This window comes from Phasianus colchicus, chromosome 11 (genome assembly GCF_987193195.1).
Source record: "Phasianus colchicus chromosome 11, bPhaCol1.hap1.1, whole genome shotgun sequence".
Classification (NCBI taxonomy): domain Eukaryota; kingdom Metazoa; phylum Chordata; class Aves; order Galliformes; family Phasianidae; genus Phasianus; species Phasianus colchicus.
This window is the reverse complement of record NC_143446.1, coordinates 9,944,294-9,964,164: the sequence shown is the minus strand read 5'-3', so window position 1 is coordinate 9,964,164 and position 19,871 is coordinate 9,944,294. Positions and strand designations below refer to the sequence as shown.

General features: G+C 51.0%; 2 protein-coding genes across 2 annotated transcripts; both read right to left on the bottom strand.

Annotated features, from left to right (window-relative positions):
- Positions 1 to 4,721: 4,721 nt before the first annotated feature.
- On the bottom strand, positions 4,722 to 13,793 carry UQCRC1 (ubiquinol-cytochrome c reductase core protein 1). The gene is made up of 13 exons (XM_031607860.2): positions 13,635 to 13,793; positions 13,189 to 13,329; positions 12,511 to 12,597; positions 11,388 to 11,517; positions 10,410 to 10,608; positions 9,718 to 9,797; positions 9,492 to 9,607; positions 8,954 to 9,097; positions 8,063 to 8,223; positions 6,972 to 7,057; positions 6,423 to 6,511; positions 5,816 to 5,891; positions 4,722 to 4,946 (listed from the first exon to the last, which is right to left on the bottom strand). The coding sequence occupies exons 1-13, from the start codon at positions 13,695 to 13,697 to the stop codon at positions 4,882 to 4,884; spliced, it is 1,437 nt and encodes a 478-aa protein (XP_031463720.2). The 5' UTR covers positions 13,698 to 13,793; the 3' UTR covers positions 4,722 to 4,881.
- A 305-nt stretch (positions 13,794 to 14,098) lies between these two features.
- On the bottom strand, positions 14,099 to 19,513 carry SLC26A6 (solute carrier family 26 member 6). The gene is made up of 18 exons (XM_090148211.1): positions 19,355 to 19,513; positions 19,097 to 19,236; positions 18,884 to 18,994; positions 18,428 to 18,603; positions 18,180 to 18,344; positions 17,890 to 18,042; positions 17,599 to 17,681; positions 17,357 to 17,504; positions 17,145 to 17,258; positions 16,930 to 17,007; positions 16,650 to 16,745; positions 16,444 to 16,550; positions 16,195 to 16,264; positions 15,987 to 16,079; positions 15,704 to 15,808; positions 15,021 to 15,206; positions 14,879 to 14,933; positions 14,099 to 14,565 (listed from the first exon to the last, which is right to left on the bottom strand). Exons 1-18 carry the CDS (start codon positions 19,489 to 19,491, stop codon positions 14,366 to 14,368), a joined length of 2,217 nt encoding a protein of 738 aa, XP_090004337.1. The 5' UTR covers positions 19,492 to 19,513; the 3' UTR covers positions 14,099 to 14,365.
- Between the last annotated feature and the right edge of the window lie 358 nt (positions 19,514 to 19,871).

The window sequence follows — 19,871 nt, the reverse complement described above, 5'->3', positions numbered from 1 at the left end:
AGGATTTGCGCAGCACACGGGACCAGACTTGTCCTCGGCGCTCTCCCCTGAGAGGCTGTGCCATTGCTCCTTCGGCTCTTTGGCTGAGCGCCCATCTCCAGAAGAAAAGAATAAAAAGGACCAAACATCCGCCCTGCCCCGCCAGGGTGCATCGCTGTCTGTCACCATGGGAACTCATCCCCTGTGCGGACCCATCCGGGATGACTTCATATCTCCGTGAGCAGGAGGGCTGCGTCACCGCCTTGGCACAGGGCCGGCAGCCACGCAGCGCACGCAAGGACCCTCAGCCCCACAGGCAGGGAACAGCACTGGGAAGGCAGAGGCAGGAGTTGGGGACAGATATAGAAACAACTGGGGGCTCTCACAGTAGTGCCACGCTCACCTGTGAGTCACAGCTGCGTGCAAGGCAGCAGGAGATGGCTGTGTCCCCACATCACTGGGGCTGCGGCCAAGTGCAGCACATCTGGAACAACTATAAACAAACTGGGGAAGCGGGACAGCCACGGCCACATGTGGTTTGGGTAGGGGGGCCTTCAGCCTCGCAGTGGGGGGGAAAGAGTGGGAGTGCAGAGCTGCCACGTGGAGCCTGGGCGCAGGGCATGCAGAGCTGGGTGTGCTGACACCACTCCATACCCAATGAGCCAGGGCAGCACCGGGTGTGAATCGGTGCACTGTTGAGTTGGATGCTGAGGTCAGAACACCAGTTTTCTGAAGCTGAACGCGTACCAAATCCTAAATCTTGAAGCAACACAACGGTAGTTGCCTAGGCAAAGCATTAAAATAATGAAGAACCCACTCCATCCTCCAATCCAAGAAGTGTCAATCCCTAACCTAAACGTAACACATAAGGGATAGGCAGCACATTTCCTTTGCAGCTTTATCCAAGTGCTCACCCTCCACCCAAGGTGCATATATGCAGGAAATCACAAGCAGCAATAATGCAGTTTGTTACAAACACTGCACCTGAGGACCACTCTGAGTGCCAGCTCCCCACAGACAGTTGGGTGAGTGGTACCCAGCAAGCTGAAGGCTCAGTATCCTGATGCTGGAACTTCCTGGTATAGAACTCAAGTATTCAAGCTCCTGTTTCAATATCTTAATTACATAATTAGCCTTGCCCCAATCAGGTCACATGATATACGATCCAACTGCTATTCCTGTGCTGTATGATTCTCATACAGAGCCTTAAATCATTCCAGTGTGCAGGAAGTTCAGCAAGCAGCTCCAGCAGGCGACACAGGGCATCTAGAGAACACACAATGGAATGGAGCTGGAGAGATGAAAAGTGAGAACCACTGATCCTCATTGAGTGGCGTGTGGGGTAAGGCAGCTTTAATGAGGATATCCAGCTCAGGCTCATCCCCTTCCACCCAGGCTGCTGAAGAAAGAGCAGAGACAATGCTGACAAGTCCTGCACCGTGCCCCACTCAATCTCACACCGCCGGGGATGGCTGGAGCTGGCAGTCAGGCCTGGATGGGCCCTTTGTCCGCTTCTTTCCCGAGCGAAGAATGCACCACAGCTTTAGATGAGCCATTTCCATAGGGGATTTCAGGATATGCATGCAGGCAGCGCTGCTCTCCTGGTGTGCCGTGTCTGCATGTGGCACAGAAGGCACAGCGAGGTGCAGGTCTGCCACACGCTGGTACCGCCTCACCCCAGCAATTCCGACCTTTGCTGTGGCGATGCTGCATCATAAGGAACATCCAGGCTTCTTGTGAGCCTCAGCAGGAGAGCTGGTGGAGAACTGGTGGAGCTGGCCCAGAGAGCTGAGGGCTCTCTCTTCCCAGCAGCTCACTGGCACCGAGCAGAGGCATGGCTCCAAACCTCCCTGGTTCCCTGAGGACAGGCTTGGCTCAGCACCTATGATTAGTATCAACTGTACTTTCCGGGGGGTGGGGGTAATTAGTTCAGGTGAGGCAACTACCGACAATTGGCTGCTGCAGCCCATGTCTCTTGGCAAGCGCCCACATCCCCAACAAGCAGCTCACATATCAAAGGGGCTGCCTGCACAGGCAGACCCACCCTGCACAGCTGCCCCTGCCCCACATGTGGGGGGGGTACTGAGAGCTTTCCTTGCTACATACCCCAGTGCAAGGCTGCAGCATGATGGGAAAAAAAGTCACTGAGGAACTGCGCAGATGGCTTCACAGAGCCTTGGGTATACGTGCACAAAGCATCCTCCTTCCCAAACCCTCCTCTCAAGGTGTCAGAGGGAAGATGATTGCCTGGAGGTAGAGGAGGGTGTAAGCTTCAAAGAGGGCACTATGTGGAGGAAGGATGAGACATTTAACTGCGCAAAAGAGAAGGTAGCCAAGGCCAATTCCTACATCAAATGAAGTTTATCAGCACATTCTAATGGGATCCCAACTAACCTTTCAAGTGAAGTAGCAAAATAAAACACTTCAGCCATTGAGAACTAGACTGGTCAAAGAGCCCCGACAAACAATCCTGCATTGTCCAGGCAGCCAGGAAACAGATTTATTAGGTCACCTGGGCCATCTCCAGTTTCAGCGAATTGTCCTGTTCTAGGGATGGTTCCAACTCCTCCTTTGGCACTGCTGCTGTCCTTCACCAGACAGTGGGAACCACAGGAAGGGGAGGACAGAGGTCCAGGAAAACACCTCACTTTTTCAAGGTTCAGGAAAAATATTTTGATCAGATGCTTCTGTTGTGCCAGACATTTCTCAGGTTGGATTCTCTTGGACTAAAGCTGCTCTAATGGTGGAACAGAAACACATGCCTGTGGCTCAAACAGTGGCAACCTGCCAACTGGATCAGGGCTTCACGTCCTCCAGCACAGAGGGACTCAGCTGCCAAATATCTGATGAGTCTGCCCAAGTTCCAGGTTGTGCTTCCCAAGCCCCTCACTAAGGCTCTGCACACAACACTGCTCCCAGAGCACAGATCCTACCCTAGATCAGATACATTTCCACACGGATAAAAGCATGTAGGGGAAAAAAAAAAACAACCACCCTTCCAGCACTGCATAACCCAGGCAGCCTTGCAGAGCTGCAGCTGCTGGGGGTGAGTTCTCACTGACATGCTGGGAGCACACTGCTCTGCACCACCTGCCTCTTCTGCACAGAAAAAAAGCAGTTTGGGAAGCAACAGTTGCAGAGGGGGTTGAATCTATTCCTCAGTACAAAGTAGTGCAGGAGGGGCTGCAGATTTACTCTAGGAAAACCCTTCCCAAGAACAACCCTCCAACAAAGAGAAGGTGTAGGAAATGCTGAAGCAACAATGTATTTCTGCCAGAGTGCTTTGCAGCTGGTGAGAAATAGGAGGAAAGAAAGATCACCAAGGGGGAAAAATATATCAAGCAATGGAAGACAGGAGGATTACAGGCTAATTGCAATCACAAACCCAAGGCAGAGCAATTTAGTGGTTCCACAAGGCGTAAGTGAGCTTGTTTAGTTTGCAGCCCTCAGTGCACTTACAACGAGCCAGAGCTTGCGATGGTAGTTAAATCCAAATTGCAGAGAGAACATTTAACAGTTTCAAACTTGCCTAGTATACGCAATGAGTTCAGACACACTGACTCTCTGCTCAAGAATCCAGATTCAGCACAAATGATTTAGTACACTGGATTAATCTCAAGTGTAATGACTAACTCTTAGAAACTTTTACACTATTTTTAAATCCCACTTGTCAGGGCAGCACCTGGAAATTAAACGAGAATCCCTGGGAGACCTATTCCAGACACAAAAAAGGGAGAACCTTGCAGCTTCCCAGTGTAAGCTAGTGCCACCTGGTGGGAAGCTGCCCTTCAAACTCTCTACTTGGTTTCATCCTTTCTGCTTTCAGTTCTGTGTTCCAGCTTCCCGAGTGCAAAATACAGGAGCATGCAGGTAGCTCTTCTAGCTAGTCAGACTTTGAGATATCTTCCAGGTGTAGGACAGGTCGTTCTATACTTCAGTACAGATGGGTGGGACTGTCTGGATGGATGGTGGCTCATCTGTATGAGGAACATGTAGACAAGTGCTCACTGAGCTGGCTTACAGCAACCAAATTCCTAAAGACAGGCATCACATCCAATATGGGCTCTTGAAAAGTGATTGTCTAGCAACAGTTCTAGCTCCTCAGAATGTCCTGATTCTGCTCAGCTGCACTGAGGCAGCATCAGGCAAGGCCAGGTTGATCATCTTCACCAATTAAAGCAGGTGGTGGGGACTCAGCTGGTCAGTTTTGCATGAAACTTATCAACGAGACAGACATTACACAAACAGCTTTTCCCTGGGAGGCAGCCAACCCAACAAAAGGGTAACAAACAGCAAGGACAGAAATATTACCATCGCACCTCAGGGTCAGGAAGAGGCAGCCTTTCTGAAGATACATTCTGATCTCCTTGACAAGCAGTAATGAGAGCACAGAAGTCCTGTTGGGCAAGGGACCTTCATTCTCATTTCCAAAAAGCAGGAATGCTATAACCTCTATTTGACCACGCTGCCACTCCACAGCACAGCCAGAGCTACCTCGGCAGCACCATACCAGGGAAGAGATCCTGCAGCCAGCCTAAAGACAAGACTGCTGGCACGGCAGGACAGTGCCAGCTCAGGACAGAGTGAGGAGCTGCAGACAGACAAGTTTCTAGCATGAGCTCTGACAAACCAAGACTTACTGGTCCCATACCTCACCAGTTTGATCAGATCAACAATGCCAGCACATGTGGCCCAGCAAGACACAGTCAGTGCCTAGGAGAACCAACTCCACAGAAGATATATTTATCTTTTTTTTTTTTATTATACATTTAACACCAAGAAGACAGCCATTTTGATAGGACTCCTCCTTGTCCCAGTACACAAGACATCCAGAGCCACAGACAATTCTGGGAGCCCTGTCACAGTACAGAGCTTCACTGTTCCATCCAGCAGGAACACATCCTAAAGACGGATCCAGTACATGCCACTGCGGATACGGTTGTAATCCAACAGCTGTTCGATGGGACCTGAGTGAACAGAACAAGAATTAGTCACTGGAGCTGTAATTAAAATCACTGTGTGGTTTCCCATGGTTGTAAAGCAGATGGTGGCAGAGTATACTGTGCTCATAATCCAGAACAGCTACATGCAAAACCAGGTAACTGCAGCTCAAACCTGTATCAGGAAAACTGGCAAATACCATCTCCTGAGAGAGAAACCATTGCTATTTTTCTTCCCCTCAGAATAGGTTCTTTGCTCATGTTCTTCCACAACACCCAGTACAGCTTCACATACAAATATGAAATACAGGGAGCCACCAAATAATGGAAATTTTGGCAAATTCTTTCCAACTTCCTGCTTGAAAATCCTCTCCCTTCTGCACTGCTCTACTTTGTGGGCCCAGAGTAAGCAACTGCATGGAGGAGGGGAATCCACAACGCAGGAAGGAGGAGACAGCAGAGCTGAGCTGCTCAGGCAGGTTTTCTGAGAGGAATTTATCCTTGGCCAGACAGACATGCCAGAGCAGCACAAGAGGACTGGGCCCCTTTGCTTCCCTTACATAAACCACCATGACCCCAGGGTAAGGACACCTGGCAGATGCCACTGGGCCCACACCCAGCTATGGGACTCCCAGTCTTAGTCACAGCCCCACATCAAGCAGAGGTGGGAAGACGGCCAGCAGCTCACTGTCATTGCGTCTCCATCACCTCCAGGTTTGATCTCCTGGCAAACGTGTTTTGTCGCACCTAACGTTCAGAGGCAGGAGGGTAATAACAGAGCAAGAGCAGTTAAGAGGCCAAAACAGACATATAAGAAGTGCCTGCACTTCACTTCTGTTCAGCTCTTGATCACCCCATTAACTGAGCTACCCCAGAAGAACTGACTGGTCACTTACCAACTGCTGCAAGCGCTGGGCATTTGTCATAGATGTATTTACTGCATACATCCCTCACCATTTTTGCATCAACAGCCTAATGAGTAATAAGCAAACAATTAATAACCATGCAGACTTAGATTTCTCAAAGCTTGAAGTTACTACTGGTATTACATATCAAACGTGCTGTTGGACCCACGGGAGCCATCCACACCAACAGTCCAGCCCTGATCTGCAAGGATAGCTGATGTTCTACACAGTGCACTCCTCTGAGGGTACTGAAGACATGGCAATCCAAAATCTGGAGGCTTGAAAGGGATACAACAGCTACAGAACTACACAAATTGGATGTAGCCACCTCTAGGGAAACTGTTAAAAGAATTTCAAGCTGGGCTATTTAACAAAGCTGTATGTCCTCTTGCTGGGATGGAGTGGATTTAGTCAAAGTCACAGGATACATCAAGTCTTTGCCAGTACTCTACTGTACTCCTACTAGTGACCTGACTGCCTGGACTCCAGGCATACCTAAGGGAGAAGTAAGCCTTGCATTACTGAGGCAAACTAAGGCCAAAAAAATGGCAGTGCCAAGTGTGCTCAGGACTCCCAAAGAAAACAAATGGATACCTACAGAAATCCTGGAATCCCATTCCTCCAGAGAGATACGGCGTCCGTAATTTAAGAGATGGCTTCCAATTGTTTCACACACTGGAGTAGTACCTAGATGTTGAAGATACTGTCAGCAAAGTTGAACAGTTTCCCAAATTTCACAGCCTGATCATCAGCCAAAGCAGACAACTCTAGCCATTAACCAGGTTCTAATGAAGTCACAGTAATCACACTAAGCAGCTTCAGCAGGAATTAAGCAATACAAACACTCTTCCTGATCTCCAAAGCGTTATTTCCAAGGCAGACCTGCTTGAACGTCTAAATTCCAAGTTCACCAAACAGTAGGTATGTATTATTCACTTGCAGCAGGAAAATGACAACAAGTTTACAGTCAGAGTAAGCCTGTAGCACAACAGGCTGTGATCAGCTACTTTGAAACCACAGAAGGAGAAGAGCAGGAGAAAGGGAGTTTTGCCCAGCACCGGCCAATAATACCGTAACATATCTAGCAGAGCTCCCACTCCCCACTAAAGATCCAAAAGCAGCTTTTATTCTATAAAACAGAACATACCATCTAGCTGAGCCACCATGGCATTTCGCAGACAGTTCTTGGCTCTCTTCACCTCTGACTCTGTGGTGCTAGTGCACAGACGCATCCTGCAAAAGATATAGGAGGACCACCAAAGCTCTTAGAGGCGTTTGTCTATTCAGACAGAAAGCGCATTCTTCCCTTTCCTAAGTCTGCAGAAATATGCTATTAACATCACTTGTCTTGCAGGCCTGAGATTCATTCCTGACCACCATAGTGTAGCTAAGAAATAGAGAGCAACAAACAGCAGGAGGCAAGTGAAAGAGCTGAAGCTGATAGGCAGGGAATATCAGCCAACAGTTTACATGCTGAGTTGCACTCACAAAGGTCTAAGCAGCTCTGGTGTCGACTCTAGCTTGCCTATCAGGCACAGCAGCAAGCGGTCTGTGGTATGCTATCACAAGAGAAGGCAGGCGTGTCAGCTATTCCCACACATGCCAAGCTGCTATGGAAACTGATGCTGAAAGAATAAGACAGTTATATAGAGTCTGTTTGGACTCCAGCTGCTAAATCCCTTCCTCCCCTGCCAACCGCAACGTCTCTGGGGCAAGGGCTAACTCCATCTGCTCCATTCACAGCACAGCACGGCTCTGAAGCTCAGATGCAACCTTGAACCATTAATGGCACATATGTATACAGAGTAAGACCAACAGAAGGCCACAAATGCTGGCGTGGCTCCAGCAGCAGGGCATGTGTCAGTCACAACACAACTGTTCGGAAGACACGAACTCTGCCTGCTTTGCCCAAACCTAACAAGACAGCAGATACATGTCTTTTGTACCTAGGACAGCCCTGTCTTTAAGGAATGGCCTTGTACAAACAGAGCCAAAGCCTCAGTGCTAATGTATGGAAGCCATGAGCCAAAGACCTGAAGAACCTGAAGGGATTAAAATCCTCAAAAGCAATCCTGACACAATTACAGAAACCACTGACAGGATCACATAACCAGAATGCAAGTTACTGAGGCATTCATGCAGAGATGCAGCACTCTGGAGGCTAGACATGACCTCCACCAGCTTACTCTCCCACAAAGTCAGATCTTAAACAGAAACTTCTGCCAAAGTTGTACTTACCACTCTCCCTGAGCACAAAACATCATATCATCTACAGACAGAGGATCAGCAACAAAATGAAAACCAAAGAGGCCAGTATCAGAGTAGGAGGTGTTGAACGTCTGGAAACTGTGGCAGAGTTTATGTTCCACAGCAAGCGCAGCTAGTCTGCTGGACTGGTGCTGTAAGGAAGGAGATACCATCAGCCATTTCAACCAGACAGTCCTCTCAGAGCTCAAATTCTTTCCCCATGAGCTGTTTTCACAAGGACCGCAGACAAGACAGAGTGTAACGCTTTTCAAAGGAGAGCTTAATTTAGGCCTTTCATGTGTGCAACAGATGAGAGTCACAGCTGGAAAAGCCGCACACAATGGCCTAGAAGTCTATACAGCAAAATCTTTTCCCAGCAGCAGATGAGGAACTGGTACATATACCTCTATAGGAATGGAGAAAATGGCAAGTATAAGGTTTCCTAGTAGCAGAGGTTAACACAGACAAGGGGTTAGCAGTCAAGACAAATTTAGACAAGAAAGGATGTTGTACTGGGGCTTTATCTAAGTTCCAACTGCTTTACATCTGCAAGGCAGGTTTGCATCATAAAACTATGGATTACTCTGTCTTGTTTCCTCCATCACCCTCCTGACTGAGCAGTCAGGTCATGAAGGCAGGAAAAGCTGCTGAGAATTCATCATCTGAATTTCTTCCAAACATAGCAGAAAAGGTTCATTTCCTAGCATCACATCCTAAAAACTATTCTGGGTTAGCCTCAATTAAACTTCCATTTTCCATATTTCTGACCAAAGCTGGAAACTAAACAGAACAGCCTCCCATAAATCACTTTCACCTGGTGGCTCCACAATATTCTGCAGAAAAGCCTCCAGGCTCTCCCTGTCACATTCCCAGGTCTCTTACCTTGCCACCTCCAAACGTGCGGTCATAGCGTCCAATGATAGCATTAGCCACATGGAGGACAACGTTGTCAGGATCAGCCCATCCTGGCCCCTCCACAGCAAGAGCAACATGGGCAACAGGCAGAGCATCGTCTCTGGCACGGATCTAGGAAGTCACCAAGGAACAGGGAAGAGCTGACTGAGCATGGTGATTTTGTCTGCAATCTGCTGCAATGCCAAGCTGACAAACTGGAGAACTTAATATTAACCCAGTGAAATAAAATTGCCTCAGGCTCTATTGAGGACAAATCACTTGCTCTGATGAAGTATTCCCATTAGGTGATGTGAGCAATAGCCTCACATTCTTACTGGGCTTTGTTTCTATCTAAAACCCAACATATTGTGGCAATAAGCCTAAAGAACAGAACGTGGGAATACTACCAACATGCTGTGCTACCAGCTTGTGAGATGCATGAACAGGAGCAACTACAGCTAGTCTCGTATCCATTCAACAGTTTGGCAACAGCTGCTTGTTTTGATTGGAAGGAAAACAACTTTACCTCACTCCCTGTGAAACGACAGTGTGGCAGAATAGGCACAGCATCTTCTTTGTACGTAAAAGACACCCCACTGAAGTGCTGCCTAGCTGCATCTACCAGTTCCTTGTGAGAAATACCTGGCAATAAGGGAAGTTTATAGAGCTCCATTTAATAAAATCACATTATTTTACATTAGAGATGCATGCCAGGGGGTTGATCACCAGAGTCTCAAGAATCTAGGGCTTACCTCCAGCAGCTGCCAGGACCATACGAGGTGCCTTGAAGTGAGTATCAATATAAGAAGCTAAGTCTGCTCGAGTCAGATGCCTAGAAAGCACAAAGAAATGCCTAATATATCAGCTTCTCAGAGTTGGAGGGTTAAGAGACTGAATTCACCGTATAGAGGAAAAAAGTGATGCTGCTGATTCAGTTAGTTACAGGATAATAATACTTCCCTGAAGAACAACTGCACTGCTTTTTTTGCCTGCACTCTAATTCTGGAACACAGAGAATGGAAACAGATGGTCAAGAGTTAAGGAGAGTGTTCAAATGCAGACTAGAGTATCAACCCTTGGTCAAAGGGAAACCAACACTCTAACAGGTGTGTATGCTTGAGGCCACTGCTTTAATGAGCACCACTAGCTCTTAATGCCTCTAAAGGTGTAGAACCAACAAGTATGGGAAAAGGTTCAGCCAAGCCCTACCAGCATCAGATCTTGCACGAAGACTGATTCTAGAGAAGAACACGTGCAGCGTTACACATTTATCAGCATCAAGATGGAAAACACAGTCAAGACATAAGAAGCCCATGTGCACATATCAACTCCACATACAGGCTCACTTATTCCTTGCATACACTCTAACTGGTTTCCTTGCAGGAGTTATGCACCCCAAGGACTGAACCCACAAGCTGTATAGTGCAACCAGTCTATAGCTTACTTGATGTTCTCTGTGGTCCCCTCGACGGTGCGGGCCAGTGCAGTGCCTTGGAAAGCAGTAGCATGAAGGTAATCAAAGGTAACGTTTGTCAAGTCATTGTCCATTTCTTTGAGCTCCTGAAGGATGACACCACGCTCCTTCTCGATCTGAGATTCCTCCAGTGCACAGTTCTGCACAACGTCAGCCAGAAGCTCAACCACTGCAACATATTTGCTACATTAGCAGTCTTGCTGCCTGACTGCTACCCAGCACTGCTGAAAGGAGAAAAGACAGACAAAGCAGCAGGGATACAGCAAGAAGGGAAATAAACTGTGCTGGAATGGTGGCACAACACAACATATCAATTTCCACAGCATCAGAGAAGGACAAATAACACAGTTTTACTATGAAGAAATCTCTAAATCAGCTTGCCAAGCATCTGTGATAGCTCACCACAGCCAGCAGAAAGCTGGCAGAAGGTAACAAACACAGAAGTGATGCATGCCAGAAACAAGGTACTGTTGCAGAAACAAGTTGAATTCTTGTGGAGAGCCTGCAAGATCTATAGCATAGTCCACATTAAGTTGTAACAACAGCTCTGACTCAAACCACCTCTTCTATACAAAACTGACCCAAACAGGAGCCTGCACATGGTAGGTAGCACAGAGCATATGCGACATCCACGGGAGTGGCACTGAGCACTCCTGACACAGTAGCTGTTGCTGACCTCATTTTCTTAGCTCCATAAAGCAACTATACACTACTGAATCTTATCCCCTGCCTTTCGGCAGCACAGCCTGAAAAAAAAGAGGTTTGCAAAGCTGCCTTTAGGTACAAGGAGCTTGCAGCCTTAAAGCACCATTTCTTGGTAGTGCTCCCTCCAATTGCCAAATACCATCAACTTACTGCTCAGCAACAGCCTCATTCCCTGGTCAATTGCTAGAAAGCATACTGGTGGGAGAGAAACACCTGCTTTTTTTCCCACACTGGCCATCCTACCTTTCGGCATGTCCTTGGACAAGGCTTTTATGTAATAGGCAGTCTGCTCACGTGAGGTGTACCCATTAAAATGAGCTCCCATACTCTCCACTTCCTTCTCAAAGACAGCACAAGGACGCTTCTTTGTGCCCTAAAAGTATGCAGAAATACAGAGATAGTGAATAGTTTTCCCATGTAGCTGAAATAAAGCAGTAAAAAGAACAATAAAAACCTAATGCAATAAAACCTGTCACAATTTACAAAAAAAAAAAAAAAGAGCTAGTGCAGAAAGCAAAATATTTAGCACCTGGCGTACTTACTGTAGCTAAAAAATGGCTGAAATGTATTTTGAAATGCCAAATGAAACCCAAAGGGAAGGAGAAGATCTAAGCTAAAGTACAACAGCAACTGAAAATCACATCAGTGTAGTAAACAAGGACAAGTCACCACTAAAAACAGGAAGCAGGTTTCTAGTAATTTAAGTAGCAATATTCGGAAGATACCAGAATAGGAGCAGAAAACGGCTTCTGAAATAGAGCTCATCCTTAGGTAGCAAAACAGATACTGCAGTTGTCTGCAGTGACATGGGCTGGACTTATGTCAACAAGTCCCAGGCTTAGCTGCCTTTTGTCCTAGGCCTGTTCAGCAGACATAGTTAGAGCAACGCGTGAGATGCAGTCTCCAAATTTCACTGACCCACTAACAAATCCAAAGATAAATAAATGGTTACAAGGAAATGCTGCATTCAGCTCTGCCTGCTACCCTGAGAAAGCGTGTTTCATCATGGTTTTATAAGTGTGTTATAGTAAGCTGGGATAGTGAGGAATCACAGCATCTGAGAATCAGTCCAACTTATTACTCGTGATTTTTTTTTTCCTTTAAGAGGAAAAATACCAACTAATAAATGACAGACTTTATTCACATATGTAAGTTGCCCCACATTCAAAAAAAAACATCATACAGACTAGATGCCTTTTAAAGTTTATTTTTATGCTATATGCAAAACCTTTAAGATTCAGATGAACTAATTTTGATTCACACCTATACCTCTTTGAATACCTACAGCCTCCAAAGCAAGAACTAACATGTCAGTGAATGCCTGGAACATTGTCTCCATGTAGTCTTATGCCAGACCTAGTCTTACCTTAAATGCCAGATGTTCCACGAAATAACCAGCCCCATTGTTCTTCTCATTCTCATAGCGGCTCCCCGCCCCAATCCACACACCCACCTAACAGCAAAGATATCAAGCACACGTATTAGAAAAATAAACAAGCAGGCAGTATGTTCAAGACTCATGCCATAAGTGTAACAGCAAGGAAAATAAGTCTGCTTCAACAGCAGCTCCAAAACAGTAACAAGCACCTGAATTTTGTGTTGAGGATGTTTGGATTTTGTGTTTTGTGTTGAGGAACATGGTTTAGTGAGTACTATTGGTGATAGGTGGATGGTTGGACTGGATGATCTTGAAGGTCTTTTCCAACCTTGGTGATTCTGTGATCAGAATCAAATCCAGTACACATTCAAGCATTTAACATAGCAGTTTCACAAAAACCTTTGGCAGGTTTGCCGAAGATGAACCTACTTCTGGTCTTACTTACATGTCGGACTACATCAACACAAAAACTACAGAGCTCAGGAAACCAGTACAGTGCAAAAGCTTGGCCAGCCTTGTAGAAAGCCAGGCTAGGACCCCTACTACTACAGTTTGACTGAAGTCTTCATCAAACTCCAGTTCAAAGCCAGGTTTGTCACTATGGGAAGTTGGTGACAGTCCGGGCAATGCTGACTACATCGAGTCCTCAATCTACCCACGGCTTACCGTGCACGTTGGCTGGCTGGACTCCTCCGAGGCCACCCGCAGCCCGTTGTCCAGCGTGGTGATGTTTGTCTCAGGGATGTTCTGGAGTGTCTGCGCGTAGGTGGCGGCACCGCGGTTCCTTGTGAGAGGCAGCAGGGCCGCCTGAAATGAAAGCTCTCAGAACCAACCGGCACCTCTCCTCTGCCTCACAGGCCTCCAGCACGCAGACAGCCGGGCACACTGCCGGGCCAGGCCGGTGAGAGCGGCCTTCTCGCACTCACAGCCCGCAGCTGCCGCAGCCCGCAGCTCCCACCCGCCCCTCGCGGCCCACCCGTCCCCGTGACCTTCCGGAGCCGAGATCCGGGCTGGGTCCCGCCATTCTGCAGCACAGCACAGCGCAGCCGAACTGCCCGCCCAGCCATCCTTCCCAGCCGCCCCGCCGCCCCACTGTCTCCACAGCGACTCACGCAGGGATGCGGGCCCCGCAGTAAAACCCGCCCGGCCGCCCGGCACACGGAGGACGCCGCCATCTTGTCCCTACAGCGACCGAGCGGGCTGCAGTGCGCCTGCGCGAAACAGGAGGCGGAAGGAAGGAGCTGAGGGGCGGGGAGGCGCACGCGCAAAATGCTCAGCAGCGCCCGTGGGCGGAGATGCGCATGCGCGCGGGGACAAAGAGCTGCTCTTCGATGCTGCGCCGCCCTGTGGTGGGAGGGCGCGAAGGCGGAAAGGGTTTGGAGCGGGGCCCGGTCGCCGGCACGCGATCACCGGCATGGGGACGGGACCCCGGCTTGTGCCCGTGCCCGGTGTAGGTCAAAACGACGGAAAGGGAGACGCGGTTGCGGTGAGCCCGGGGCCGCCCGCAGGGAGCGGCGGGGCCACGGCTGGCCCAGCAGCGCCGTCGTTTGCACAGATGAGGCCTCGCGGGCTGAGGACGCCTTTATTGAGGAACGCGCGCCGCGGTGGAGCCGTGATGCCCTGCGGCCTCGCCGTGCTGACAGCCCGCTGCCGGCAGCACAGCCGCTCCACTCCCGGGGCTCCTCGCCTCACCCCAAGCGTGGGGCGGGCCGGCTCCAAGCGCCCCGCGCTGTCCCACAGAGGCTCCAGGCCCCGGGCACGGAGCGGTGAAGCCCTCCCGGCAGCACGGCTCTGCTCCTCCGCTCTCTCTTCTGCAGGGCTACATTTTGGTGCTGAGGTTCGCCTAAGGGAGCAGAGAAGAAAGTCGGCTCTGCCGTCCCGCAGCGCGGTGGCAGTGGGGATGGTGAGGCTGGGTGCTTACCGGGGCTGGGCGCCTCCCCGCATCGATGTGGAGCACGGCGTCATTCACCGAGGGGAAGAAACAGTGCTTGGTGATGGTTGAGCTGAAGAAGTTGCCCCGCTCCAGCTGGGCGAGAACAGATGCTGCACAGAGAGAGAAGCACGTGAAGCTCTGGCACCTGGCCTCCACCCAAATGAGTATCCCACCCCTCTGTGCTCCAAAGAATGCCCGGGACATCACTGGACAGCCAGTATTGCAGAGCTCACACTGGGACCCTAGAGCAACGTGCAGCCAATGGGGACCACCTGGCACCCCAAGTGGCTCTGCAACTCTCCTCTGGGGAAAAACTGGGGTAGGAGACACCATAGAGGGCGCAGCAGCCCCATGGCCAGCAGCTGTATCCCACAGAGGTGGCTATTCCCTGCAGAGGCTGATGGCTCTGTGGTTTCTCCTCACCTGGGCAGCTGGCAACAAAGACATCCACTTCTATTTCATGGAAATCCCTAAAGATCTGCAAATGGTAAAAATCATGTCAGGGAAAAGGGATGAGCAGCTGCCATCTAGCTGTCCTGTACCTGCACCACCCCTGATCCCTTACATTCTTCAGGATTTTGATGGAGACTGTGTCCACGAAGTTGACGGGACTGAAGTCCAGGATGACAGCATGGAAGTCGGGCTGGGGCAGTCCCAGGGAGCGCAGGGTGGGTTCAGCAGGTGTGCCACCCTCCTCCCCATTCAGCTCAATCACTGCAACGCCTGGCCCATTGCACTCAGCCTCTGTTTCCTGTGGGAAGACCCCTTCACCATGTGGGTGCTGGTGGCACTCTGCAGGGCAGTGTCCCCCCAGGACCCTGGATTTGTCCTGCCCTATAGCGCATTGGGGTTTGGAGGAGCTCTAGTTGTGTTATGGTAGTGGATGTGCCAGGTCACACCCAAGTCTAGGTTCTTTCCAGGTCACCTTGTGGGCTCACCCCAATGACTGGAACTGGCCTCATTAGACTCCTCTCCGCAGTCAGCCTTTGCTCAGTCTTCATTTTGATGATTAACTTGCCACAGACTATGAATGACTCACCAGCTCCCCCACCTAATCATTAATGACTGCAGCCTCTTCCACTGACGTTAAAGGTGATGCTGATAACTCAGATGCGTGCCAGTGCCTCTCCCTGTTTGGTGGCCGTGGGCCAAACTGGGAGCTCCATGGGCTGCCTAGCATGGGCAGAAGGCTAGGGCCAGGCAGGGAAGTGGTGTGGAGCAGCACGAGAGGGGTGTGCTGGGAAGCACCTTTTTCCTCTTTGCCTTCTCCTTCTCTGCTTTCTTCTGCTGTTTCTTCAGTTTCTTGAGTGCCTTCTTCTTCTTCTCAATCAGGCGATCCACATTGATGCCGCTCTGCAAACCCATACAGCCCCATAGCCATGGTGTCAGGAAGAGGGGCAGAGCCTAGGGGGCTCAGTAATGCCGTGGAAGTACATGAGGGATGCTGTGCTGCTGCTAAGACATCCCCTGGCAGGCCACAAGGACCTGTGTGTTGTACCCTGCTTGCTGTGCTCAGGGCAGATTTTCCTACCTTCTTCTTCAGTGCATCGGAGTACATCTCCACGTTGGCAAAATAGATGGTGGAGGAGGAGCGGAAGATCTTTATTCCAGGGACCTCCTGTGCCTGGGGATGGATGGAGAGGATGTGCTACCCTGTGGACAGAGATGTGCCCCTTCTTCCCCTCCCTTAAAATGCCCTGGGGGTGCTCCTAATTGCTCCCACCATGCCAGCATTTTACCTTCTCATATTCAGCCACATCCTTGTAGACATCGGTATCGGTAACACGCCCCAGGATGGAATAGTGGGGGCTGTGGGGAGCAGAGCAACAGGCTGTTCCTGTGGGCTTCCTCTGCCCTTGGGAAACAGTACCAGGTCCCCAACACTTAACTCCTCAGCAGCCCCGCACCAGGGACATCCTAGTGCCAAATGTCCATGCTCCCCAAGGACCATATCTCCCTTGTACCCAGCCCAGCCCGAGGGTACTCACAGCTGCGTCCGGAAGATGACAGTGAGTAACGCAAAGGCCACTGAGGCTCCCAGGCCAATGTCCAAGTTCAGCAAGAGGGTGGCTATGAATGTCACTACCCAGACCATCTAGAGAGGGCACAGTCAGTTGTAGCATGGCCTAATCCCATGGCACCATAAGCGCCGGGGAGGGTTGATGAACTCCCTCAGGGCCAATCAGTGGCCTACCAGGTCCACACGGTTGGACTTCCAGAGTGTGCGGAGGTCTGTGAACTGCTTGAACATGCCCTTGAGATTGATGATGATGATGGCAGACAAGATGGCCTACGAGAGAAGCCTGCATTCATGAAAGTGCCAGGGGCACATCTGGGGGACACTTGGCTGTGCCCCACATCCAAGGCTAATTCCAGTCACTTTCCACCCCAGATAGAGCATCCCCCCCTGTGCTGCCTTGATACTGGATGTGCAGGACTGGGAAGTGACGTGGAGGTTGTGGGACTGGCTGCACCTTGGGCAGGTCATGGAATAGCTCTCCGATTTTCAGGATGGTTACCAGGATGACCAGGGATGAGATGACGCCAGCCACCTGAGAGGAGAGATGGAGGCCAGGGTGAACCTGGATGCTCTCTGCCCCTGCTCATGCTTCTCCATGTTGACACCTCAGTGTGGGGATGCTGGGAGGGATTTTAGAGAGCAGAGGCAGACAGAATCACCTGCACCCACCTGGCTGTTTCCCCCTGTGCTCTCCTGCACCAGACTCCGTGACATAGAACAGCTGATGGCAAAACATTGGAAGAAGCCCCCGAGGAAGTTGGAGAGGCCCAGAGCAATCAGCTCCTGCAAGGACAGAGAAGCAGTCAGGCAGCACCATGCATCCTGGGACTGTGAGCTGTGAAACACTACAAAGGAAGGGGCTGCATGTGTCAGAGCATCACCTGGTTGCTGTCCACTTTGTAGCCATGCTTCAGGGCAAAAATCTTACCCAGGGAGATGCAGATAGCATAACCCACCACAGCAATGGCGAAGGCATTGCCTACCACCTGCCCAAAGTAGCTGACGTTAGGGACCACAGGCGGCTTCAACCTATGTCCAAGGCAGAAAGATAGGGCTCAGGAGGGGACCTCGTGGGCAGCGTGGTGCCCCAGCACAGCTGCTCTTGCCACCCAGCCCCACTCACCCACTGGGGATGTTGCCCACCACGGAGATGCCATACTTGGAGTTCAGGTTGACACCATAGGATATGCCGGTGGAGATGATGATCTGTGGGGGTAGCTGGGTGAGGCAGGGCCTCCCTGCAGAAGCGCACTCATGCAGGAAGACAAGGGGATGTGTGCCCTAGCACCACCTTTGTGGAGGCACCCTGTCCCACCCCCCGTCACCCTGCAGGGCACAGAGACATCTGTGGGTGATGGCACCTGCCCCAGGCCATGGCTGTGTCCCCCTGGGGAGCTGGGACAGCTCTGAGTACCGTGATGAGCTCGATGGGGATGGGCATGGGGAGTTTGGCAGAGAACTTGTGGTTGAGCTCCTTCACAATGAAGATGGCCACCATGGCAATGATGGCTGTAACCAATGTGCCCACATTGGTCTCCGGCAGCTTCTTGCAGATCTCAATGAAGGTCTGGAGGATGCAGGAGGGAAGGAGAGAAAGCAGATAGATACCTTGCTGTTAGCTCTTTTGGGGAGACTCTGTGTATCCTGTAGGTGATGCTTTACCACATCTGGGGATTCCAGGGTGTCAATGAGCCCCTTACTCACCACAAACAATGAGAGTGGCCCTGAGTGCTCTCCTAGTGAGACACCAAAGACATTCTTGAGCTGGGAGATGAGGACGTGCACAGAGGCAGCAGTAGTGTAGCCACGCACTAGTGGATCTGAGAGGTAGGTCACCACAAAGCCAAACTGCAGGAGGCCCAGGGCCACCTGGAAGGAGAGGTGACAGGAGGAGTTCCCACAGCTTGTGGGCATGGGGACACCACAGCCACAAGTCCCTGCTAGGTCCTTACCTGGAAGATTCCTGACAGGACTGTGATGGTGGCTACCAGCTCTACCCTGGCAGCATCCCGCCGTGCCTCATTGACCTCTGTAACATTGGTGCCATTGACAAACTCCATAAAATCCTCACTGGGCACCAAGGAGTCCGTCACGCTGCCAATCATGACAGATATGACAGCAAAGGGACCTGGGGATGTGCAGGAAAGGAGTCCAGGATCAGTGCTTGCCAACCAGTTGGGGCCTCTCTGAGAAAGTAGGCACATGACCACTTGTTTGGTGTGCCCATGGCATTTTGGCTCTGTTTTGGCCAACTGCCTTCTTGGTGGGGTAAAGTGAAGGCAGAAGAAAGGCCCCTCCACCCACTTGCTCATTGGCATGGCAACACTGTGCCATAGATAAAATCTCATCCCTCTCATTCTCTCTCCCTCCCCTCCGTTCCCATGGCAGCACACAGTCCCTTGGCTCACCCACGGAGTTGTGTCTGGATGTCCCGAAGAAGAAGTAGAGGAAGACGGGGTAGAAGGAGGAGTAGAGGCCGGTGACAGGTGGCAGCCCAGCAAGCAGTGCATAGGCAAGCCCTGGGCACAGCAGAGTGGGGAGAAATGTTATGGATGGATGAGTCCTAGCCCTCACCCCTTGGGAACCTCACGCGGGGCACGGCATGGGAACACATCACTCACCCTGGGGCAGGTGCATGATGCCCACACTGAAGCCTGAGGCAATGTCCCCAAGCAGCCAGTCCTTCACTGGGTAGCGGGGCAGCCAGCGCAGGACAGGTAAGAAGCGGAAGAGCAGGGACTTGGCGGTGGAGGCTGAGCATCTGCCGGGGAAGGAGTGGGAGCCAGGGCTGAACATAGGGGCACCAGGGCTGCTGGGAGCAGAGGAACCCAGCAATGCAGCCCTGCAGGGAGCACCCAGCTCTATTCCCCCAGCCCTACCTTGCCTTCCGGAGACAGTCGCGTGTTGAAGTCTTGCTGGGAGGTTTCCTCTGTGCCAGCTCCTCCAGGTCAGCCTCACTCAGAACTTCACCGCGGGGCTGCCCAGGCCGGCGGCTCAGCACCATTTCTGCCGCCATGGCCCCTGGCTCTGCTGCACTGCTGGCAGATGAGAGATGGCTCAGTCGCACCCAGTGAGCCGGGCAAGGAGCAGGGAGGGTGCCAAGGCCACAACAAGAGATGCCTTGAATGCGGCACCAGATTGCACTGAGTCCAATCCATCCACCTCTGTAGGACAGCCTTGGTGCTGACCACCTTTCTGCTCCATCCAGCCCAGTCCAGCACCCTATACGTACCGCAGCACATACAGGGCAGCAGGTCAGCACTGCTGCAGAGCAAAGCCCCGGCCAGCCCCGTAGCCTTTCCTGCAGACTTTGTCCCTTTACACATGAGGGGAGCAGGAATTTCAACCCTTGGTGAGTGTCACCGGCTCACTAGTGCCCCAGCCCCCTGCACTGCA